Genomic DNA, 25,423 nt, shown 5'->3' with positions numbered 1-25,423 from the left:
GCAGGGTACACAAGGGATGCATGCCAGGCTGGCCGGCTTGACACAGGATCCACAGGAGACCTGGGCTTCTCCAAACTGGCAGCTGGGACTGGCAGAAAACTCAAAGGCATCTCAAACAGTGCTAGACACCAGTGTTCAGGCAACTGAACTGGGTCCCCTGAGCAAGCCACAGCATTACACCTGCCAGCGATGCCCAGCACACTCCCATGTCACACAGCAGTCTGCTCCAACAGCACAGAGCAGCAAATATAACTCTTTTTTGTAGAAGCTTAAGCAAAACGCATGAGACTGATTTCTGGTTTTATTCAATAGCACTGAGGATAAGCACTAAATTAACTCTCTCCTACCATGCATAGTCCTTCCAGGCCAGGACTGCAGCTCACTGGTGAGGCTGGGTGGAAAATCCTGTGCTGCCCCAGCTTATTCCAAGGGTAAGTGGAGGATGACACACTCCAGCACCGCCAAGCAAGCGCCTTTCAAAAAAATCAAGTGCTTATATGATTAATGCAAAGCATGACGTTTTCACAGTAGCAGGAGTCACTAATCCATATTAAAGACAAAGACTACATTTATTTATTTTTAATGAAAGGCTCTAAATGAACCAACTGCTCAATTTTTCAAAGGTACTGAGCAGCCACAATAATTAGGTCTGGGTCAGTGGGAGCAGCCAGAATGCCACAGAAGCGACTCAGTCCTGTTAATTACCTGAAAATAAGGTTTTTTCTAATGAAACAGTGACAACACTGGACACTCCATCACAACCTGTCCCCCCCGCAAATGCACCACCAATGAAAAGCAATCGTCTGAGAGTGGCTGTCTTTAATCATCAGTAGAGGCAAGAATCAGAAACTATAGAGAGCAGAAAAAGCAAAGAAAAGGAGTTTCAGCCTATGCTGGACGAATGCTGCTGTACCTAGAAATAACACTTTCAAAGAGTGAAGCAGCAACAACAGAGTGGTAGCAACTTCCCACACAGCCAGCATAACTCCAGAAAAGAGCAGGAGCTATTTTGAACACTAAACTAAGTTAAAAAAAAAAAAAATTCAAATCAGTACAAGTCCAGAGGGGACAAAGAGTATTAAAGCCAACCAACCAGAAATACACCCAACATTGCAAACTGCACAGGATCAGTTACAAAAATATTCTTAAACACAAGTCATTTTCTGAAGAGTTAGACAAATGTAAACCTAACAGAAGATAGCAGTTCACAGAGAGGCACCCAGGCTGTTTTAGTCACGCACAATCCTCGCTCACAGACACATCTCAATTTAAGTGTGCTTATGACTGCATTGTCATTTATTTTAAAATATGAATGCAGCATTCTTTTCCTCCAGAAACACTGCATTGTTAAAATGCCAGTACATTAAAATAACTTACTGCTTACTACATTTCGATCAAACAAACTACAGACTACAGCACTGACACTTAATATATACTGAATGCTTTCACCAAGAACAGCATATGGAGTTCATTTCTTCTGTTTTGTTCTCACATGGGCCAAACTCAGAGACAAGCTTTAGAAATAGAGGAAGCAGTGGTTCTGTCAGCACATGCAAAACTATCTTCTCCAAAGTTAAGGAAAAACCTAGCTGAAGGTTCTCAAAATATATAAATATTTACCCTTTTGTTTTATACAGGAGTCCCACTTATGGCAGAAATATTGTATTTTAGCTTGCATGCTTAAAGAACATTTTTGTTAAGGTTCTCCAAACAAGAGGAAGCAGAATAGAAAAGCCTACAATCAAATGACTGCGAGAGTGATGTTCTTTCCCAATTGTTATTTTTCCTAGAATTCATCCATATTTCACCACCATACTGTTGCTTCGTCATAACTAACACAAGCACTGATTTTGCCTGCATTTAAATTCAAGAAAGTAAAATGAAGGTTCAGAAAGACAACCTATTTTTAAAAAATTATTTGCATATCTGAGGTTTTGAAAGGCTGTTTCACTACTTCACACACAGGCATTTTGCTCGGTGCACACTCTAGTTCATGATTAAACAATAAGGTAATTGTTTCTAAAATAACAAGATTGTTCACAAGAGAACTTTTGTGTGTGACTTTTTCTTAAATCAAGTGAAAGTTAGCTGCAGATCCAATTAGAACATTCCCCTGCAGGATTCATACTTTACTGCTGAAGCATTCTGCAAATTCTCAAGCAAGGAGTGAATCAAAGTGAAAATGAAAGCCACAACAGACTAGTTTATGCAAACAAAACATAAAAAGTAATAAACACAACTGCTGAAATAAACCTGATAAACCAAAATTACTGTGGAAAACTCTTTGGCCTGAACTAGACAGTAGATGCCATGAGATAATCACAACAGCATCTTTCAACTTTTAAAATGTTTTTATTTGTAGTTTATTCTGTGAAAGCAAGTTCAACTTCCAAAAAAAATTCTGCTTCTTAATAATCTTTCAAAACATTTTGGGCAAGAAGATAACTTGTTAAAAATTTTTTTAACCTGACAGTGTTCCTTTAAGACAGAGCAGCAAGCATCCTTCTAGCATATTTGACAGAGATTTCCAACTCCAAGAGACAGAATTTAAATTTGTAGAGGCAATTACTCATAACCAGTGAAATCAGCCAATGCAAGTGCCAAACTTGTTGGCAAGAAGAAAGGCCAAGTATTAGAAAGGAGGCTGCAGTTTATTACAAGGCAATTTGAACATCTCAGTCCACGAGGTCTGGAAAGTACTTTCTTCGTCCTCTGACACTACAGGCTCACACTAACGTGAGGAATTATGTCAGTAACATCAATAATCCAAACATACAAAAAAGCACTTAAGTATTTGCATAATGGAGATCTTTGCCTTACTATTTAAAAGCTACTTCCAGTCTTCCCTAGCAGATTCATTTAAGCTCATTTTGCACAGGAAGGAAAATGCACCAGACCCGTATCATTAACTGTTAACTGCTGTCTAGCCAGCTCCAAAGCCATGCAACGGGACCACCACTGCACAAAATTCTTGTCTGACTAAACAAGTACCTTAAGAGAATTCCCAAGGAGCTGTCTCTTGCCTCTTCCCATTAAAAGATGGAAAGGAACAAGGAAAAGAAGGAGAGACAAGACATCTTCAGATAAAAAAGTCAAAATCAAAATGGGTCATCACCACAGATTAACACACCACCATCTTCAGGACTGATCTCAAATGCCTCAGTCAGCTACCAACAGTGGTGCTGAGTGTTATGTGCTGACAAGAGCTGAGCTGGAAGTTGGAAAACAGCTCTTGGGAAACCTTAAAAAACAACCACACAAAACCAACAACCAAAACCACACCACTAAGTCACAGATGCCAAGCTAATAAATGCACCATCCTCTGCATGATAACAACAGCGCCAGCTAAGAAAATCAGAGTACAGAACAGAACCAACAGGTCCAAGATAAGTATGCAGCAAAGCAACCACTCATCAAGAAAGACAAGCACCCCACACAGCTGCTTCTGCAACGGGCAAGCAAGAGAAAGCTAGGGGAAGCAAGACAAAATGAGCAACATCCTTCTTATTTCAGCACCAGCAACTTACTCCACCATTTGTGCAGCAACATGAGGCGCTTCTTACCATTTTTTGGTGCACTCGACCATCAACTCCTGGTAAGAGGCCACAAACTGGAACTTGGATGCATGTTTCCCAACACGCTGCAGTCTTTTCCAAACTGAGGCCATGATAGTGAGAAATGCTAGTCCTCTTACACAGTAGCAACTCTGTGAATACCAATGTAGGTTTAAGAGTGCGCGTGCTCAATACTAGCAGATTTATATACAGACACAGTAAAAACAGTGTGCAACGAACTTGATGGGCTGTCTACAACTCATATTCCGCCTCTCCCTTCTTCATGGTAAATCGCAGTCTAGCTGAATAGTTCACCACTGGCCAGGAGCAGCATGCAATAGGAGCAGACAGGTAACTGAAAGGAAGTTCTCTCATGGAATCATCACTCCTCACACAGTAGATGATGGGGACACTGCAGGACTGGAAGACAAGTAAGACAGGGGGAGAAAGCATTGGTTAATATACTCCATACTACAGTGTTGCAATTGCACGTGATTGAACAACTACAAAAAAACCCACAAAAACATGCCCCCTTCCTGTTGTCATCCCCCCCTCTAACTAAATAAATAAATGAGAATGCTGCAGCAATTTCAGGAATGCAAACCACGAGTCTGTTTGGAAACATATCAACATGTCCTTTATCAGCACCATCATAATTGGCAACAACAACAAAAAAGGGCAGGTCAGGGCCACACCGAATCGTTATAAAGCATCTCCGGGAAGCAATGCAAAGTGGCTGAGGTGCTGCCAATGTGCACCCAGAGGGAGGGACACAGGGAGACGAAGACAAGTTCTTTGTCTTGATGACAAAAGGTGTAACAGTTGTTTCCTCTCACACACACACCTCCTGCTCCCGTTTCTCTTTCCAAGGAGAAGGAACAGCCAAGAAGCCGGCAAGGGAGTGTTACTACTTAAATGCCTGTGCCAGGGTGAGTAGGAGAATGAAAGAGGAAGGGGCATTTCCTGAGCCTTGGCTGCCCAGGATTCCCCATCTTTCTCGCTGCATCATATTGAAATGGAAATGTCTCTCCATCCTCAACTGAGAAACGCTCATCAGGGAGGTGAAAAGGGAGAGGAGAAACCCAGATGGGTCTTCTCCCTCCAAAGGAAACCAGCACCTCCGCCGGGCGCGGAGGAAAAATCTTCTTCATTAGGAATACGGGGAAGCAAAAGGTGGCCGCGCCTGGCGAGAAGGCAGGGCAGGATGGCATCAGAGCTGGCAAGAAGGCAACCTGGGGTCCAGGAATGTCCCCCTGGTGGGGACCGTCCCCACGGAGCCCCGCGGCGAGGAGCGCCCCGCTCCGCCTCAACCAGCCCCTGTCACCTCAGCGCCCAGCCCGCCGGGGCAGAGCCCCCCGCCCCCCGCAGCCGTTGGGGTTTAAAAATTAAAACGCCAACGGCGGGGAGCAAGTGGCGGAGGCGGCTCGGGGAGCGGGGGAGGAAGAGACGCGGGGCAGCGCGGGCGGCTCCCTCCGTGCCGCGGCACTCACCTGCCCCCGGCTCCTCACGGGCGGTCCCCGCCGGGCGGGCGCGGGCGCTGGCACCACACGGCAGGCGAGAGGCAGCGCTACCGCTGTCCATTACTGCGGCAGCCCCGCCGGCGGCAGCGCGCTGCGGCCGTCCCCGTCCTCCTGAAGCCTCATTGGCGAGCACCGGGCACACGCCGCTTCTCCTCGACCCGCCGGCCGGGCGGCCAGCGCCTCACGCCACCACCATCGCCCTCCTGCCGGCGCTCCGCTGCGCTACGCCTCGCCTCGCCTCGCCTCGCCTCACCCCAGCCCCGCCGCTCCCCCCGCCCCCGCCGCCCGGCGCCTGGCGTAGCCCGCCCCCGCCGCGCTATTGGCCCCACCGCGCGCCCTCCGCAGCCCATTGGCTGTTGCCCCGTGTCAATCACCTGCTGGCGACAGGGGCGAGCCTCGCGCAACGGAGCGAGGGAGGTACTGAGAGAAGACGGAGCTCGCAGGCCCTCTTCCCCCGCCCCCAACTCAATCCTTTTTCTGACTGGTGGCAGGCCCCGAGGAGGCAGGGTTGCTTCTAAGGAGAAGCTAGTGGATAGGTGAGTGCGGCCGCCTGTCAGCAAGGAAGCGGCCGGCGATTGGCGGCGACGCTTCCTAAAGCCGCGGGGTGAGCGCGGCAGGAGGAGCGGGCTGTCAGGGGAGGGGCGTGGCCTCGCGGCGGCGGGCAGCGGCCCCCGGGACCCGCCGCCACCCCTGTCCCAGGGCTGCGCCGCCGGGAAGGGCCGCTGCCGGGCCGGGAGGAGCGGCGGGGGTCCGGTGCAGGGGCGGGGCGGGAGCCCCGGACACCGCCTGTCAGGTGGGCGCGGGGCGGCTGAAGGGAGGGAGCGGCCGCGGGGGGCGGATGGAGGCGGCGGGAGGGGAGGGGAGGGAAGGGAAGACCACTGCGAGGGACAGTAACGGCGCCGGGCCCGGCCCTGAGGAGGTGTCGGTCCAGCGCCGAGCCCGACCCAAATCCTGCAGCACAGGCCCTGGTCCTGGAGGTGCTCCGGAGTTCTTGTGGGGATGGGAAGTTGGTGGAGATGAAATACGAAATTCAGTAACGCAGGCAGGGCGATATTTCTTTGCTGATTTAGCTTGATGACGTCCTCTGTGAGCTTCACCCAAACATCTGGGTTTGGATGTTCTGCGGAGTTCTGTGTAAAAGTATCGGTGGGGGAGAAGGGGGCAATGAGGGGGGCGATCCCTGTGGGAGGTGGGCTGGGAATTTCCAGTAACCCCGCTGGCTGAACACTTCTACAGCACAGCGCCCTTAAGGGGGTGTCAGGAGCCAGGTGTGAGCCCTTGATTCCAGTATTGATCTAAAATGAAATGGTGCTTTATTCTGGTTCAGAGAGAAAATGCCACACAGCTTTTTGCCTGCTTGCCTCCTTACACCCGTAAGGTTGTGTTAAGTGTTAGATCCCAAAGCGATGTTTGCAACAAGTGGGATTCCAGAGTCAGGATGACATGGTTGTGTGAGATGCTGTGGGAGCTAATCCGAAACCAGGTAAGAAACTAAACCAGCTATCGAGTGGAAGCACAGGGAAATAAGAAAGATAATGCAGTGGAGGTCTGAGAGCAGCTGTGAAATTGAAGCCTCAGGGCTTTGCAGTCCTCCTCTATGTTCTTTCCCATGACAAACCAAATGGAGTCCAAGCCTGATCCATGGACTGGGAAGCTCCTTGTTCCAGTCTTTTCCTCCTCTTCCCTAAGCTGCCTCTTTCTGTGCCGGCATATCAGAGAGGCTGCCAGCATTCAGTGGTTGGAGTGAAAGGAGAGAAAGAATGACTGTGTGGAAGGCCACAGGCCTAAGCTCGACTAAGTTACTTTGGAGAGGGTGAATATTTGGGCTATTAGAAAGGTCAGCCCTTTGCTTATAATGTGCTAATCTTCATTCCTTTGCCTTCTCTCAAGACAGATTTACTTATCCGAGCTGCCAGAGGGCATGCATTTCCTACCTATTTGGAGCTGTCCTGGAAGAGGCAGTGATTTTCCTTCGTAAAAGTGTTACACTGGAATGTGAAAGACAGTTGTACTATTTGTACAGATTTTCTTAGAAATGCTCTTTTTTTCCCTGAATATTTTTGAAGCTACAATTTGAAGATTTTGCACATTTGTCTAAGATTTCTATTCCAGTTTTGCAGCTGGTCTGCACGCACAGAGTAATTCCAACACACTTGAGGGAGACATTACTGGTTTTTTAAGTGCAGATCACCTGCTTAGGATTTGGGAAATGAGGCCAGGATTTCCAGAACACATCAGACTGAGAACACGCAGTCTGGAGCACACATCTGCTTGGTTCTAACTTGGAAAATACCAGACGGAAATCTGGCAGCTGTAAAGTGGATCAAACAAGGTAATTTAAAATTCCAGTGGCCCTGAGGAGATCCTTGCTTCCTCATACCAGGGAAATGTCAAGTAGTCAGTTGTAGTGATTTTATTTCAAAAGTTGTCTTTATTCTTTATACATTACCAAGAGTTAATCATCTGCAAGCTTCTCTGATTTATCTTCTGAATACCATGCAGCATCCTGGCTAATTCCTAGGACATATCTTTAGCTAAGATTTTATTTTCCTCAAACCGAGATAGACATTTTCTGTCCTGTGGAATAAACACAGAAGGTCTGGTGGTTTGTTCAGTGACTTGTGTTTCAAACATCATTATTTATTAACATTTTCCATTTCCTTCATAGCTTTCGGATTCAAGTTACACCAGGCCTAAGACGTACACAGCATAAGGTTGCTTTTTCCCTTGTTGTGTGGGGAGAATCATAACATAGGCAATTATCCTACAGATTATCTATTTATTTTTACAGTTTTTAATAGTAGCAGTCCTCAGCTCTTGCAATTTTGGGGAAAGCTTTAGATTTCTAAGGGTGTGAGCAATTACTCTGGAAAGAAGGGCAAGCTCTTCAGCTGCAGATTGGAAGCTAGAGGCCACCGCAGCATTCTCAGGTTACTGGACTGAGTCCTAGACCAGACCACCTCAAAAGCCCTTGTGACTTCTGTTGGCAGCTCAGACCCCAAAGGAATCAATAATTGGCAAAAAGGGATTAGCAAGGGCATGGATGAAGAACCCCATACCCCTTGCCCTGGTCAGAGCACTCTGATGGATCAGTGAGGAACCCCTGTGTTGACTTCATTGCCATATTGAAAAGATCTCTTGACCAGTCCTGCCAGCCATAAGCCTGATTTGTGCCAGTGACCCAGCAGAAACCATAGCTCAGCTATAGAGCATAATTCAGGATCTGAGCCAAAATCTAGGGAAACAGTCACGTTTTTACTTAATGCAATATTATGAGCTTGATGGTGAAAACAAGCAAAGCTAGTTACACCAAAGTACCCAATACTCACTTTGAAGGTCAATAGCTGAATGAACCACTCTCACATGAATCCCAGAAGGGTCCTCGTGATTATGAAAAAAATGATGTATTGTTTTATGTACAGTGTCAAAGACCTTTTCTTCTGCAAGCAGGAAAAATAGTCGTGATGAATAGGCAGATGCTGTTTTATTCTTTAACGATGCACAATATGTATGATACAATCTATTTAAACCATAGTCCTGTCAAAACTGCTGCCTTACTTGCCTAAGGAAGGACAGCTGAGGAAGTGTATTTGTGTATATTTGAGCATGCCCTTATCTGTGTTGTTCTGGAAATGGCATGGAGTGGGATGCTGAGAGCTGCTCAAATTGGGAAGTTGGCACAGCCAACCAGGGAGTCCCCAGAGCAGCCAGACCCGGTTCTTTGTAAGCAGTTGGTTCCACCAAGGACACCCTTACTATCCAAAAATATATGCTTGTGCTCTGTGGCTCCCCTTTTCCCCCAACTATGGTGACACTGAAATATCCAGGCTCCCTCACAATCGTGACAGAAATCCCAATTTTTTTTTTTTTTTTTCTGGATTTTGACTCCTGCTCCCTGGCTTTGGCCTGATGGTGGTAGATTGCAAGCCTCCTGGTCCAAGTAGAAAGATGATCTATGCTCTATTTATGTTATTCGCTGATAAGCTTTAAAGCTATACAGCCTCTCCCTTATCCTTCAATGCCTCATCATCAGCATGACTAAGGACAGGTTGTTCACCAATAAAGAAATGACCTTTGCTAGAAATAGCTATCGTTATAAATCTCAGTTTCCCTGTCCTTCTGTATATGAGCCTACAGAAATGTCACTGAGGAAATCAACTAATTGGATTATGTCAAATGTGCAAGAGCATTCAGCTTTCTGAGGCAAGGGGCTATGCACATGAGGCTACCCTCACCTGCTACATTTTAAACTTTCTTGGTTTTAGGTCCCATCAAAAGTTTCATCCCATGTTAATGAAGGTAGTGGAGAATTTGCACTGACCTCAGGGAATTTGCATAAAGTACCATCCTCCTGGTCCCCAATACATGTCACTTAACTGATGTGTGACACCATAAAATTCAGTTCTGTAACAAGTAATACTCACCAAGTTCTATGGCAGCATGCTTGTCTGTTCTTTTTCTTTGTTTCTTCACATCCCAACAGTAATTAAAATATATATATATATATATATACACACACACATAACAAATCATAAAAATGTATGCAGCAACAAAATCATTTTTTAAATCCTCCCTTCTTCTTTTGTTTCTTGCTGAAAAAATTCCACTCAGCTGTCTTTTCACATGACCTGATGACTCCCACCAGCCATTCTGTATTGGAGGGAAAAACATTTTGAATATTCCCTCTGCTAGATATTGGTGACAATTGAGGGTGGGGAGGAGGGTGGAATACCCCATTTTATTTGCACAATGAAAGCTTGACTTTGAGACTGGCAGCTGAGAAAAGGCGATTTCCACATTGCAGAATTAGATAGCCCAGTTACTGTCATAGCCTGTAATGAAAGCATATAATTTCAGCAATACTCCCAGCTGCGCTTAAGGCACTAGGCATAAAAACACCACAATTTGTTCTTGCCTTACCAGCAAAGGAAGTAGATTTTAGGATGTGCTCTGGTGGGCTTGTGTTTTGTTAACGCTCTGGCATGGGCTGAGGCAGACAGGCCAGCCTGGTACTTAGCTACTGACCAGCTTACCTGTGCGGCATTCCTAGCCCAGGCCAGGTCCCAGCCCAAGGCACTGACCTGTGTACAGGCACCCATCCTATTAAACCTCCTAATCCCAAGCCTGAACCCCCCAGAAGGCAAGCTCACATGAGCTCTGCTGCCAAGGGTAATCTGCAGAGACAGGGGCTGGGTTAACTCACCAGCACCTCTTTTTTTATGGATTCTTTATTCTCCCATTCTCCTGCTGTGGCTGGAGCCCGCACTTGTGCGTGGTGAGACCCCGCTGTGCTTCAGCCAGGCAGCGAGTGCTTCCCCTCCAGGCTCTGTGCCAGAAGGGGTACCCAAAAGGCCCGTTCCATGGGTGGCAACCTCCTGTCACAGCCCCTTTGCTCTCCTGTGACCAGCTTCATTATGCCACCCCAGAGGCACTATGTACTCCCTTGCCCTGCCCCACTTAACCCTGCTGCCCAAAGTCTTGTAGGCAAAGTCAAACACACTGGTTCAAAAGGAGCAGATGAAAACCATCCTCACCTGTCTTTCCTCTATCTCCGCTCTCTTGTCTGGCTGAAATTCTTCCCAAACCACTCAGCAGTAAGGGGCATGTTGTATTTATCTGCAGACGAGGTCAAGGACAGGAGTCACATTCCTGAAACACAGAAGTCGCAATGCAGTTCAGCCTGTGGAGGCGAGACAAAAGATGGGGTATTGATGGTGGGGACCCACATGCTACAGACAGCGTTTCCCTATTCTGTATCATAAACCTCTGGTTTAGCACTGCTTTTTCCAAGTTTATTGTGAACTCTCCTGCTAGTCAGCTTGCAATGGTCTGAATGAGTTTTGTCATTAACCTTTTAATATCCTTGAGAATTATGTACATCTCTTAGTGTCTCCAGTTTCTCTTAAAAAAAAAGAAAAAAAAAGCAGCCTGTACTTTGTCCATAAATAATAACTTTCGATCTTTTATCATGCTTTGTGTCTCCTGTACCTTTTCCAGGTCTTCAATACCCTTCCTGTGTGGTCTTCCTAGCCTTTTTGCAAAGTATAATTATGCTTGTGTAAGGACATCCTGCAGCACTAATGAGGTAAAGAATGCTTTTGTCCCTCTCTTTTTAAAATAAACAGCACATAGTGTGGCCAGCAGGACTCGGGAAGTGATTGTTCCCCTGTACTCGGCAATGGTGAGGCCGCACCTCGAGTACTGTGTTCGGTTTTGGGCCCCTCACTACAGGAAACACATTGAGGGGCTGGAGCGTGTCTGGAGAAGGGCAACCAAGTTGGTGAGGGGCCTGGAGCACAAGTCTTATGAGGAGCGGCTGAGGGAACTGGGGCTGTTTAGTCTGGAGAAAAGGAGGCTGAGGGGAGACCTTATTGCTCTCTACAACTACCTGAAAGGGGGTTGTAGTGAGGTGGGTGCTGGTCTCTTCTGTCAGGTGGCTGGAGATAGGATGAGAGGAAATGGCCTCAAGTTGCTCCATGGGAGGTTTAGATTGAATGTTAGAAAAAATGTCTTCACCGAAAGGGTTGTCAAGCATTGGAACAGGCTGCCCAGGGAAGTGGTTGAGTCACCATCCCTGGAGGTATTCAAAAGATGTGTGGATGTGGTGCTTAAGGACATGGTTTAGTGGTGAACTTGGCAGTGTTAGGTTTATAGTTGGACTTGATGATCTTAAAGGTCTTTTCCAACCTAAATGATTCTATGATTCTATGTTTTCTTACCAAATAACACAGCTGTTAATTTAATTTAAGATGGCCTTTGTAAACAATGACCTTGATTCTCTGGAACTGTTCACTTTTTCTCATTGTAATATTTTTTTTTTCTTCTTTTCTACATTCTTTTCAACTTTGAACATGGCCTTCTTTTTTGATATATACTTTTTTCATAACCTAATTGCTTGTTAGCAGACTACCACCAACACTCTGTGGAGACAGCTGAAAGTGAAAGGGCAAAACTTTAGACAAGATAAAGACAGGGAGCAACCTATGGCTAGGACTTGGAAAAAGCATCTCAGATGCCACTTGTGTGGCAGCACAAGTACGAAAGCAGGACTCTTTCTCTACAGACAAAGATTAAGAACAGAAAGACCCTTTTCTAAGAAAATAAAAGATGGAGCAAGTTCAGAGGAAGACTTGCTTCCTAGCTCCCATACACACACCCATTCTACATGATGCTGGATATGTCAAATCTCTGATTAACCAGCTGTAGATGCTTCATGGAGGCATCTAAGGAAACTGCTGATTCAAAGGTGGGAAGGTCAAGGAGTGAACGGTGTACAGCCCATACATTTTTTTCTACTGAGATCCTGTTTATTAGAAAATGAGCAGCTGGACATGCAATCAGAATACTGAACTGGAAAAATTTAAAGCCTTAACTGTATTTCTGTAACTCTGCATAAATGCCAGAGAAATCATAAAATGTAATACAGCTGTCTCTAAAGATTATGCAGGAAATTCCTCTTTCCCCAAATATAATATGTTGCCTTTAAAGAGAACGCCTAGTTAACTTTGGAGCTACACCATCAGTCATCCACGCAGTACATCAGTAACAGAGGTACACTTCCTTGGAGTACAGACATTAGCAATGCACAGACCATCATAGATCAAATCTGAGGCCTTCTTGGAAGCCTGTCTAAAAGCAATTACCTTGCAGATGTGATAAGACAATCTATTATGCAAACTGGTGCTCCTACCAGACCAAGAAGAAATTTGTATTTAACAACTTGTACAACCAGAATCCCAAACATCATACATACAAGAGGACATTAGTGCTTGATGAAAAGGATCTCAAAGCACAGAGCAGGAATATGTATATGCGGTGTGGCCTTCATCCTGCAGAAGATTTATAGTTAGCAAAGTTATAGCTAATGAAAATGAGCCCCATGGACCTATTCATGTATGCAAGTGGACGGGTGTTTGCAGACTTTGGTTGTGGTGTTGGGGCAGGTGTGAGATGGTGTGGAAAGAATCAGTTTTGAAAGGACAAGCAATTAATTGTGTTGTAAAACAGACTGCAAAGTTTCCTGCTGCAACTTTTAAAATCTCAGCAGCCACCCATTTAGATAAATATCTCTAGATAATCTGGAAATGAAACAAAATAATCACAGCCAAGTTAGGTAATTCCAGACTCAGAGACTGCTCTTCGATATGTCCAGATTAACCCACATGGATTTAAATGGTGTTGCAAGTTATTTTTAACTGAGTGTATTACCTTAAGTTATCACTAATCTCCCTGTACACTTTTAAAACTGTATATATTAAAGTCACACTGTCAGAAAACATGGGGACTGTTAGCTTCCCAAATTCTGCATGCAGCAACACTGTGTTCAACTTCATCTATATAAAGCACTACAAGTTTGCTTACTAGGTCCTCCAAAGAATATGCATCACACCATACAGAAAAGGTACCTCTTGCAGGTGGTCCTAGTATGATGGCAAAGAGCATTCTGGTGCGTATGCTCTGGCAGGAGCGTAGGCTGAAATCCATCTGGTGATAAATCATTAAACACTTCTAACAAATTATAAACAAAATTTGGGGAGCATTCCTTACAGCCTAAAACTCTGCCTACTATATTCTGTTGGCAGCCCTGCACTAGGAAAAAAAAACTGCACGTCGACTAATTCATGTGGTGCTTTCACTTACACAGAGGGCCAACCACCCCAAGCTACAGAATGGGACCACCATTCTTCAGCCCCTTCCAGATCCGTACAGAATCACTGGCTGCCCTGAGGACCCCAGAAACACTTTTTCCAAGGGGAAAAAAAGGTACATTAAACACCTAAGGTAATAACCTAAGTTCTCCAGTGGTGTTGATATCCAGGATAACTTAGGAAGTGTATGGTTGAAGCACAATCAGAAAAATAAAATGTTAGAGCTCACTACAGATGGCATGTAGGACTCATTTTGCTAGATGATGGCGGTGTTTGGGCTCCTCCAGTATGCCCCACTTCAGAATCCTATTTTTGCTAAATTCCTCTGCAAGAGCTTGTGGAGGACATGCAGCCTTACTGATCATGTATCCCTGTGGCAGAGTCCCCAGCTGAAGGAGGAGGCTGCTCAATGTAGGTATCTTTCATCCACAGTCTTGGGAAGGGTACATTCAGATTTTTTTTTCTCTGAATAGTTTTAGGAATCTTACTGACTCTTCACACGTGCTTGGGAGTGGATGCTTTGCCAGCTCTGTAGAAGGACAATCAAAAAACCCGAAATCTCTAGTTTGGGATACTTTCTAACTGTAGCTAGGTGACACAGTGGTGCCTAGGGCCATCTTGAATCACTAGTTTTGAAATTAAAGATCTGGGGGCATAAATGGGTTTAGCTCCAGAAAAAGCAGAATCCCCAAGCACCAGCAAATGTGCTTCCAGCCCAGGGCAAGTGCAGTGAACAATTCCATGGCTACACTCAGAGATTCAACTTTATCAGTCACCAAGATACCTTCCTTTCATCTCTAACCAGAGGTCTGGAGCTCAGCAAAGGATCTACACAGCAACAGCAGAATGCTGGTGAAGGCATCTCAGCCTCTCTGTTCCTGGCAAAAATGCCTGTATCATCCAAGCTAGCAAAATCTGCCTGTTTGGGGAAACAACAGATACATCAAACATTTTGGCAAAGCCCAGGAGAAATGACAGTTCAATGATGTTGAAAAGAAAACTATCAGAGAGAGATTAGTTTGTCTGACAGTCTTTATTTATGCTCTCCACTGAAGAATAACAAGAGTCCTTTCATGCATATTGAATTTTCTTCTCGTGTGAATCAACCTCTGTCAGTAGGGCTGTAAGTGTTGCCGGTTTAGAAAAATGGGTGATCGCTGCTATCTGGCACCTGCCCTCTGCACACCTCAGAGTGCCAAAGTTTTCTAGCCACTTATTCTGCTGCAAGCAATGCTCATTTTACACTGAAGCATCACATTTTTGGATATAGCATTCAGAACGTTTCCTTTACTACCTATTAAACTTTTGCCCAAGTAGGCAGACAGTACAACCAAATGGGGGTCCGCAGGCCATGGAAACCTCAGGTTCGGGTTATGGAGATGAAAAGAGGTAAGGGAGCAAATATTGCCTCTTAACAGGACTGGCAGTCTCAACTAATTTCTCACACCACTTTGCAGGTGAAATAGCTTGTGCTGCTGGATGTCTGGCGCCATCTCTCTCTACATGACACAACAAAACTTGACCACTGTTTTGCCACAGCCATTCCTCAAATGTTGTGGTGTTGCAGCTCATGCAGAAGCAATAATCCCTGAACAGATGCAGAATTATATCACAACTGCTCTCCTGAGAGTCTCTGCAGGTAGCAGGTGTGTATCACATAGTCACCATCCATTCTTCTGCCAAATCTAAGACAGCCATGAGCTTAAAGCTCAGATACAAAGTAATGCCTAGAAATTCCAGGTCCTTTTTCTGATACCAGTAAGATGCCCAACACAAATGACAGTGGTATGGATTTTGTCTCTGGCTCCTGCTGTTCTGCACACCATTCTGGTAGCCCAAAGGTGGCAGCAACCCAACTGAACTTGTGGATTGTGTCTTTCCTGGGAGTAGGCAAAACCCATGAAGCAGTAGGAATGGTGTGTCATTTCCCAGCTGTGACACAGATGGAGAAAAGGACAGCATAGCTGGGGGACTGGTGTAGTCCAGTATGGCTCAGCAGCAGGAGTGCCTCTTTTGAGTCTGGAGCAGCTGGCACCCCGCAGAGCAATCCTGCTGCTTCTCTGTGCTGCGGCTCAGAAGCTCTGCTCTGCAATGCCTGGTGGCCTGCAGATGCGGGTGCCCAATGCAGCAGCAACAGCTCCTAAGAGCTGGCCTAGGACAGCTGAGGGAAAACGGAGCTGCAGGAAGAGGTGTCCCATGTCGTGTCCTTCTGATCTGTGGGAGGAGCAGTAGGGTCCCAGCCAAGCACACTAATGACACATTTAGAGAAGCAGCTTGATTAAAGGTCTCAAAGTGGCATCTATTCCCAGCTCTGCCAAAGGTTAGCTTATGCAGCCTCTTAGTTCTCTCTGCAGCAAGAGGATAACAATGCTTACCCACCTTTAAAAGTAGGATTAAAATACTGAGGCACTTTGTGATGGACCAAGATATGCTACAAACTGTCAATAGGAAAGAAGACTTGTACTCTAGGTTTTGTAACTTCTAATGCAGTTCCCTTTGCAGTAGGCTAAAATAATTTTGTTGGGGGAGGAACAATTGCTAAACAAATGCTGCCATGCATTTGCATACGATCTTTTCCTACAAATAGTCAGAATGTGAGTGGATTTTCTCAGGACAGTGAAGAGCTCTTCTTCCATCACAGGATTTTCTTTTGCCAGCCTTCTAGTTGAGAGGGCAAACTGAAAAGGTGGTAAAACTGCTCAACTTACAGTTACGTGCTCCTATTGCTTATTTAAAGCATTGCCCAAACTACTTATTTTCCCCAGCATGAATCTTAGAATAGCTGAACCAAGTTTAGCAGATCTTCCCACCCAAAAGATGAACCTGAAACAGTCACAAAAGTAGGCCTGAAAAGTTTGGCTAAATTATAAGGAACCAAACAAAGAGGGTCTGGCATCTGGCAGCTTTAATAATTGTAGATGCACTTCAGCTTGCTTGACCCACTACATCAGGCAATGTCGTCCTCATTGCTTACCACAAAAATCATGATGCATTCCTCAGTCTATGGCAGCATCACCTCAGTGAGACTAAAATAAAACCCACTGAAAAGTTTTATATAATGCCAAGGCTACAAGATCTCTAATGTAGTTTTCTTATTGGAGCAAGAGCCAAGTACAGCTTAAATTCATTAGCTAATGGCCTGTGACAATAAAGGACAAAGACAATTATTAGGCACATCTCCCAGCTGATTGTTTCTGTGTGAAGAAAATGCAACAGATTATTGTTCTCCTATATTAATGTATCATAAAGGATTACTATCATATCTATTTCAAAAAAAACCCTATCCCTTTCGAAATGCAGACTAATGCTGGATAAATTTGATTTTTATAGATGAAAGCCTGGTGGAAAAATCAAGATTTTATTAGAGCCATGGACAATCACATTACATTTTATATAATATGAGGACTTCACTACTGAATCAGGAAATTGATCCCAGGACATTTTTTTTCTCCTGAAGACTTACCAATTCCCTGAGCATCTCTCATGTATCTCAAACACTTATTCTTGGATATAACAGCCAGAGGCATTCTTAATATCTGTTTTTATTTATAGAAAGGTCAGAAAATACATACAATATGGAGTCTTAAAGATGCATGAAAGCCTCCTACCTCTCTCAGTACCAGCTGTTGGTACATTTGTTGCACTTGGAACATGAAAGGAAAAGGAAGTCAGAGTAGCCATGCACCTGGAATGGTAAAAATCATTATTTCACTTTTGCTTCATTAACAAAATTTCACTTTCCATGGAGCTTTAGTTCAGGAAAATCACCATTCTGCAAGACCTTGAGACTGATAACAAGCATAAAAGCTCACAGAAAAATTAAACCAGATTTATGGTTAAATAGCTTGAAGACTATGAGTCTGTTTCTGAAATGAAGAAAATTATATCCTAATATGGAAAGAGTGAATCATCTCACCACTTTCAGCAAAACGTATGGTAGATCACACTCCTTGTAATTTTTTAATGCCAACAGGTAAAACACTAAGGAGAGGATGTGTCACCTGAGTCTGCCAACAGCTGTAAATTCAGATTAAGCAGGACCCAGCCAGATCCACCACAGTTTCAGGGCCCCATCCTGTACTCATGTACATGTGTGAGTGGGCTGGCAGCTCTGACACACTGCCAAGTCTCCAGGAGGCTGCTAACACCAGCTCCACATCAGAAATGGACAGACTAACCCTATCGTCCAGATCATGCAGTGAGATGCCTGACTGCTGGATACCTACTGTCACCCAAGAGAGACCATGGCTTGCTCTTAATTTCAGTGACAATTTGAGGTTTTCTGAACCTGTGGCTGTTTCATCACCACTTGCCCTTTTCTAGAAAGGTGCTGGTAACTATGCCAATAGAGACTTGTCCCAGCATTCAAGCACATGACCCACGACTTTTCTAACACCAAGCAAGCTTGCAAAGGAGCACAAAAGGCCTGGTTTTATGCACAATAATTTATGAAATCACATATTCTGGTAAGCATCCACCCATTGTTCTCAGAGACCACGTGGGACTACTCAGAAGCCCACTTGGAGCAGCAACCCGTTCTTCTTCCCCTCTGTACTCACTCCTGGTTTGTCACTCATAGACACTCAAGGCCTCCCAGTTACTCTGGATTTAATGGGTCATTCACACAGGAATTGACAAAAACCCAAACTTATCCTCTAGTAACAAGCACTGGCCAGAAAGCCTCCTTCAGCGAGGGCTTTGTAATTGATCCTGAAACAGAAAAAGCTTAGGGTGAATTCTGGTGTCCCAGCATGGCCCACGTGTGCAATTACAGTTTGTCCCAAGGGCTTTGATGTGTGCACTGTAAGGTTTTACCATGTTGTACCCCCCTATTCCACAAACCAGCCTTTGTGCATTTTCTCTTTACAGCTGACACTTGCCATATAAGCCACTGAGGCTGTAATAAAATGCACAACATGGACTATATATATGGAGTCTTAGAGATGATGAAATTTGATGTCATTTTTTAGAGTCATAAAAACATTATCTAATTCCCAGTAGCTCCCCCGAGAGACTCAGGAATACACTTATACACTAAAATGTCAAAATCATAAAACGCCTGATTTTGCACTATTTACTTTGCGTTGTGGTGAGGTAGTTATTACAAGACATTTCATAAATACAGTGACTAAGAAATAATTAGCATGCTGAATAACATGCTTCCCACTACAATACAGCACTATACATTTTAAACCCCTGATTTTCATGAAGCACTTGCACAGTCTAGCTTAAATACTACAAATAAAAGTGAACTCTGGGGAAAAAAATGCTGCTGTTGGGTTTTGTTCTGTTTTCTTTTCCTTTAAAGGGAGATATATTGATAGTAACAACCCCAGGGCTGCAGTGACAAGCAGCAGTAGCTGTGCATTTCCCAAACAGCAGGGACAAAAGAGGCAGCATGTCTTGCTGTTACGACATGAGGGAGAGGTTCCAAGAGAGTATCATGTTAGTGAGATTAAAATTAACACAAACGCTGAACAAAATCCTTCTTTGAAGGAAGGAGATGATTTAAAATTGCTTGTAATTAAGGGAGAAAGAGCACTGCACACAGGTCTGCTCTAGCCAAAGAGTCTTCCAGATTTTCACTGCTCAGCTTGTAATACTCCTACTTACTTTTTTTTCTAAACACCCAGTAGATTTTTTTGCCTTTTTTGGACATTAATATGCAACCAATTATAAATTGTGAGTTGCAGCACTGGATAATTTCCCTTCAAGAATGCTAAGCAGGTTCTGTGCTGTATCAGCCCATGTGACAGCACTGCAACTACCATCTTCTCTGACATTTTTTAGCAGCAGTTCGTAAATGGTTGCTCAGCAGGAAAGCTGGAGCAAACCCCATCTTGGGACCTCCTCGTGATGCTGAGGTTTAACTTGCTGGATGTTCTGTTTAAAAAAAAAAAAAGAAAAAAAAAAAGAAAACTTAGGATTTAGCTCAAATTCTCAGGAGTAGAGATTCAGATGAAAAATAGGAAATAACAGTATCACCTGTTAATTGTATCAGAGGTACTTGTCTCAGTTTCTCACTCTGTCTGCTGTTGTGCTGGCACCACATTCAAAGCTTCTTCTTGAGGCTTGTCAGAGAAGAGAGGGCAAATTTTAAGTGCAAGGTTTAAAAAAAGGAAAAAAAGAGAAGGCAGCATGAACTTTCATTTCATGTAGATACAATGTACATCACACAGCAGCCCTGTCTCTGTGTTGCACTAGCCATCAACATACCTGGAAGAGCATTCTGTTGCTGGAGGTTTTGACTGCACAAAAATGCCCTCTTCCCTTTCATTTTTCCTGGGATAAAGTATTTGCAAAAGAACTACCCTCACACTGAGTAAAGGCGTAATTATTGATAATTATTGACATTCATCTGTGTAAGCATTAATGACACTAGCTGGGTCAAAATGAACCTTGACATAGGTGGCTGTGTCTCCACCATGCCCAAGCAACAAGTGCTATTCCTGAATTTGGACATGGGTATTGAACCAGTAAAAACACTATCCAGAGAAGCAACTATGGATGAAGATGCATGTTAAGTATCAATGTTTATGCATGCTTTACACCTCTTTTCTGTTAAAAAGCCCCTTCACTGTGTGGGAAAATACTTTTCTACACTGAAATGGAAAAAAATGCTGAGACAAGGCTGTACTTTTTTTTAACCTTAATCACAGGACTCAGCTTTGGTGGGTGTCATAACTTGGTTTTGGCTGAGGTAATCTAATGCATAAGAACCCTACACAGTAATACGAGCTCAGACATAAAACACTGAGCTGAGGCCATAGCTGTGATATCTAATTGCCTTTGCCTAGAAACTGCAGTCAGCACTTGTAATCCTTAATAGGGAGTTTCAAAACAGACTCCAATATTTGCAAAGTGTATAGCCTAATTTGTGTGCTGCCCTGTCAAGAGAGTTTAGGACACTCCAGTAATCTTGCTGCTGTACTGCTTTGTGCTTTTCAGCAAGTTGTTGGCACGTGCTTTCCACACAGGCCTGTTCAGCTCGAGAGATCCTTTTCCTCTCAACACCTACACATCACCTTTCAATTAACAGCTATTAAAAAGAACTTCCAAAAGTGTCTGCAGTTTGTCATGCTCTACATTTGATGATAAATTCACAGTAAGGGAAAAAAAAGTCCACTCAAAGATCAAATACCCAAATTAATTCCTGGTCTTTGTTTTTTCCTTCTGTTTTATCCTTCACTCCTTCCATCATTCATCGGAGGTCCAAACTGGTGCAAATGAACTTCTGAACCTGTGACAACATGATCCATCTAAGAAACTTAATTCAGAAGCAATGGTTCTTCTTTTGGTTTTCTAATGTTCATGGGAGCTTGCTAAGGAACCATTTTGATTTGCCTCTTTGTGTAAAAATAATCCATGTTTCCTTGACATGTTGAGAATACAACATGCCAGAAATAACTTGCATACTTTTGGAGGTCTTTCTGCTTGTGAAAGTCCAGCATGCTACTGACTTTATCAAGAGGTATAAAACATGCTTGTGGAACTTGAAAAAGGCCTTTCCAGTGACTGATGCACTTAATTTGTAAGACTAACTCATCAAATTAGCAAAATGCTAAGTCTTACAAGAAGCAATTGCTGTCTTATGCAAAACATTAAATGTGTTCATCTGGAAAAGGAAATTTCACATCTCCTAGCTAATAATGAAATAACAGACCATCACAAACTCCTTCCAGACTCTTCTTATTTGGACATGCTCCACATCCTTTTCCAAGCCAGCATTTTCCTGGCCAACATAAGCCTCTGGGAGATTCTATCTCCACTCACATCTCTGCAGTTCCAGCCCCAGCCAGGCCTGAATAGTTAAGCAGAAGCCAGCTGAGGGTAACAGCATTACCTTCACAATAAGTGGCAATATGTATTGGAGAAGAGTATTCTGGAGTTGTGGTCTGAAGAACTGCCATGTCCGTAGGGCTAAAAAGGTTTTATGCAGCTCTTTTTTGTTTGTAGCTTCTCTAGATCACAGTGTTGTAACTTTTAAGGTTACACATCAGGAGAAGTCTCTTAAGACTTTTAACGTTTCCCTTGCAACTAGCTCTTTAAAGAGTTTACTTATTGCTGCAGGAAAAGGCTAGTAAAGTTAGGGATATCAGAACAATTTTTATAGGAAATATATCTTGCAGGCAGGCTTCTGTAATGTGGTTAATCTCAAAGTGAATACCAGAAAATCCAATATATTGGAGAAACACATCAAAGTCTTGGGATCACATGTGCTACATGGTCACTTGTACTTACACATCCTCCACAGCAAAGGAATGACAGCACTTGTTAAAAGCATTTGTTGACAAAGCAAGTGTAACCAATAGCACCCAAAAGATAAAAAATTATCCCGGTTCCCACAGGGGATGCTGTCTGCTCCACACTATTTCTGAAAGCACACATACAGTATTAGCTCCCTCACCTGCAGCTGATTGAGAAACATGTGTCACTGGGGTGATTAGGAAGGACTTTTTTTTTTTTTTGGCCAACACACAAGGTCTGCAGTTAGTTGATAACAGCAAGTAATTTGTGTTGCTGAAGGGAACTGTTTTCAGGCTCCTTCATTTAATACACACAGACAGGACAGGGTCCTGTCCAGAGGGTACATATTCCTCAAGCAGTCCTACTTCTGGTCTGCAAAGGAGAAACACCCGTTCAGTCCTCCTGGGCTATCAAAGAGGCAATAATAATGGACCACATCCTCAGCTGGCATCCGCCAGGCTAGCTTCCTTGACCTGAAGGTGTCTTCCTTCTTCTCCCAACTCAACCTATGAAATGACAACAAAAACCCTTAACCACTGCTTTTATAGACATCAACTTAATTTCCCATTCCCACAGCCAACTACCACCCAGTAATTGTAACCAAACACCTGCCTGGGGCTAAAGCAAGGCCTTATTCTAGCAGGGCTGAAAGCTCACCAAGGGACAGCAATCATTCTCCAAGAGGAGCCACTGCACTGAGGGACAAGCTTTCACATGTCACTGCTAGAAACCTTAGCCCTTAGGCAGCAGGGTTGGCACTCAGAGCCTAGATGTGGAACTTGGCCTGGGGTTTTCTTTAGAGAACAGGGTCACAGAGCCCCATGGAAATCCTTTGCTTCTAAAAATCCCAGAGCTAGCTGAGAGCATGAGGGAATGATCTTGTCACACACGTGTCCTGTTCTCAAACTCTTCTTCTAGGTGGCTGCTGCTGGCCTTTGTCAGGGATGAGATGCTGGCCTAGGTGGACTTGGACAGAAATGCTAGTCCCTGGATTTCCAGGTGTCTACAACAGGATACAGGGCAGCTTCTGGCTGTTTTGATTTGCAGCTCAAGACCAACCTGTGCCTGAGAAGCTTTAGAGTCCATGAAACACCTCAGAGCCAGCTACACCCCATTGCATGGGAAAAGAGCAAGAGCCACCCACATCCTGAGCGTTTGAAGAGCTCCATGTAGAAGCTCCAGTGCTTCAGAGCTCCAGACTAGGTGCTGCTCCTGGTACCCAGACTCACTCTCTGGCTACATGCAACATCTCCTGAGCCATGTATAAACTTACCACCCACCCCACCCCCCGCCCCCAAGATGTAAGGGCTGTGCTAATCCTCCCTCATTAATCTGCAGCAGCTTCTGTGGTCTCTCCTCTCCACTGTGTGGAAAGCTGAATATCAGAGCATCTGCACAGTAGCAAATTTTACAGCCAGCTCCTGCCTCCGTTATTCCCTGCTCACTGCCATGAGTTGCACAGGCCCCAGATGCCCAGCCCCACGCCTGACGCCTCTCCATGCAGCAGAAGTCTGTACTGGTATTGCTGCCCAGACACTTCTATGGGCACAGAGGCAGAGATCGTATTTGCAGTAACACCCACTTATGTCTTTGTGCTGTGTGAAAAACTAGCACTCCCTGCTCATCTAGTTTTTGGCTAAAAAGATCTTGAATTTGATTACATCCTAAGACACATCTGGTTTTAGCAGTGCAGACTGGATACTTGAAAAACCACAAAGAAAAGGTGCTTGGGTTAAGAATGCTCTTGTGATTAAAAAAATATTGAAAGCCCTCAAGTGTTTGTTTAAAGAAAATAATTTTCATTTAAATGCTGGCACAATTTCAACAATTTGATTTTAATTTTGAAGTGTTGAAAATGCCCTCAGATAATTTCTGTAGCATTCCGGAACCCAAAAGTGATCATAGAAAGCAAGTCACTTAAATCAAGTTAACTGCAGAGCTGAAATTAATTTTCTGTTTCCTAAGAAAACAAAAAAAGGGCCCAATACTCTTAAGTCTTTCTGAAAAAGATCTTCTCACAAGCAGTTTTCAACCAGGCAAGCATGGTTTGCCTTCCCCCCCCCCGCCCCGCCCCGCCAACCCAAACAGAGTTTGCCCTTTGAGAAAGCTTCCAAGAACCTCACAAGCCACACTAATACAAATAATTTACTGGACTTCGGTACCAAGTACACTGCTTTAAGCATTGTTTGGTTGGACCTGAAAACAGTCTAAAATTATTTGATTATTACGGTTATAAAGATGCTCAATGATATGTATTTTACAGTATTTGTGCTCTGAGTTTCATCAAAGCAGTGGTCTGACCATTTTATATCAGGATTTGATCTTGCCTTTAGGACTTAGGCAAGACTTATGCACCAGCACCAAGTTTCTGTCTTATCACCGCCTCTGACTTCCTGGCTTAACTGAATCCTCAAGAGATGTTAAAAATCAGAAAACTTTGCTGGTTTGGGGTCCAAGTTTGAGTTAGTTTTCACTAATACCAACTTATTGGCCCAAATTCTCTCAAATTCAGGTCTAGGTTTACTGAAGCTTCAGTTCCTTGAACTTGGCTTGAGTATGTACAGCTTGTTCTTCAAAGAAACCCAAGTGAAATTGGGTCTTTAGCTCACCTCAGATGAGTTAACAACCCCCAGCTAGACAGGTGTCAGTAGGTTTCCTTCACAGAGGTTTTGCTAGAAGCACCACTTGTAACATGATGTGCCTCCATCTAGCAAGATGAGATGTTGCAACTAGCTGCAATCACTGCTGTTGCCTCATACTGGTTTCAAGGGAGCAGATTCCGTAAAACATTTTGCTAGGAAAGCTGGTTTCCATTTAAAAAGGAGAAAAAAAAGAAAAAGACAAACATGCCTCTGAGCAGGCTTTTGAATGCTCTGCTTTGTTAAATAACACAGTTAACAGGCCTGAATATGACAACGAGCTTCACATCAATAGCCTGCCTCAAAGGGAGAACACAAGTAAAGAAAAGCAGCCCATGATACATCAGTTCAAACAATGATGTGAGTATACCCAGCAGAGCACAAGCTGCTGTCGAGTTGGTTTACGGAAAGGAGGAAAGCCTTAAGAAGGCAAGTATTAAGAGCGTTCCCCTCTGCCAGGACATCCCTTCCCTCATGATCGCTTAACTTTATTTGACCTTTATGTTCACAGAGCATTGGGACACAATGTGTTTCACCACTTTACTTTTTCTAAAGCCTATGGTGATATCAGAGGAAAGTGTATCCCAGCATCCTGCTAGCACTGCCACCGGGAACACAAATGGTCTGTCTACAAAGAGAGGCTTCATCCTAATGTCTTTGAACTCAGTGGCAACCACCAACTCACAAAACCCCCAAATCCTGTGCAATGCTGGTAGCAGCCACTTTGACGTGGCACATGGGCACTGCCTGAACCAGCCAGCAGCTCTACTCTTGGTGCACATAGCTAAGCACAGTCATGAGAGTGGCCAGTGGGG

At 44.2% G+C, this 25,423-nt stretch overlaps 1 protein-coding gene and 1 long non-coding RNA gene across 12 annotated transcripts in view; both read right to left on the bottom strand.

Moving 5' to 3' along the window:
* EHBP1 (EH domain binding protein 1) overlaps window positions 1-5,331 on the bottom strand; it is a 225,849-nt gene extending 220,518 nt beyond the window's left edge. For 7 of the 11 annotated variants that reach the window (XM_069787443.1, XM_069787444.1, XM_069787445.1 and 4 more), the window contains exons 1-2: window positions 5,045-5,331; window positions 3,564-3,974 (exon numbers count right to left, since the gene is read on the bottom strand). In XM_069787443.1, coding sequence (XP_069643544.1) covers window positions 3,564-3,667 — 104 coding nt within the window. In that variant the 5' untranslated portion in view covers window positions 3,668-3,974; window positions 5,045-5,331. The remainder of the gene's footprint in view (window positions 1-3,563; window positions 3,975-5,044) is intronic. The other 4 variants (XM_069787450.1, XM_069787447.1, XM_069787448.1 and 1 more) reach the window with 1 other exon arrangement.
* Window positions 5,332-18,627: 13,296 nt separating this feature from the next.
* Window positions 18,628-25,002, bottom strand: LOC138686106 (uncharacterized). Its single transcript, XR_011325435.1, has 3 exons — window positions 22,130-25,002; window positions 19,708-19,793; window positions 18,628-19,605 (listed from the first exon to the last, which is right to left on the bottom strand). It is a non-coding gene; the product is annotated as an uncharacterized lncRNA (long non-coding RNA).
* Between the last annotated feature and the right edge of the window lie 421 nt (window positions 25,003-25,423).

The sequence above is a fragment of the Haliaeetus albicilla genome, chromosome 7 (assembly GCF_947461875.1).
Source record: "Haliaeetus albicilla chromosome 7, bHalAlb1.1, whole genome shotgun sequence".
NCBI classification, from domain to species: domain Eukaryota; kingdom Metazoa; phylum Chordata; class Aves; order Accipitriformes; family Accipitridae; genus Haliaeetus; species Haliaeetus albicilla.
Note: the sequence above shows the minus strand (reverse complement) of the source record. Positions and strands in the feature narration are given on the sequence as shown.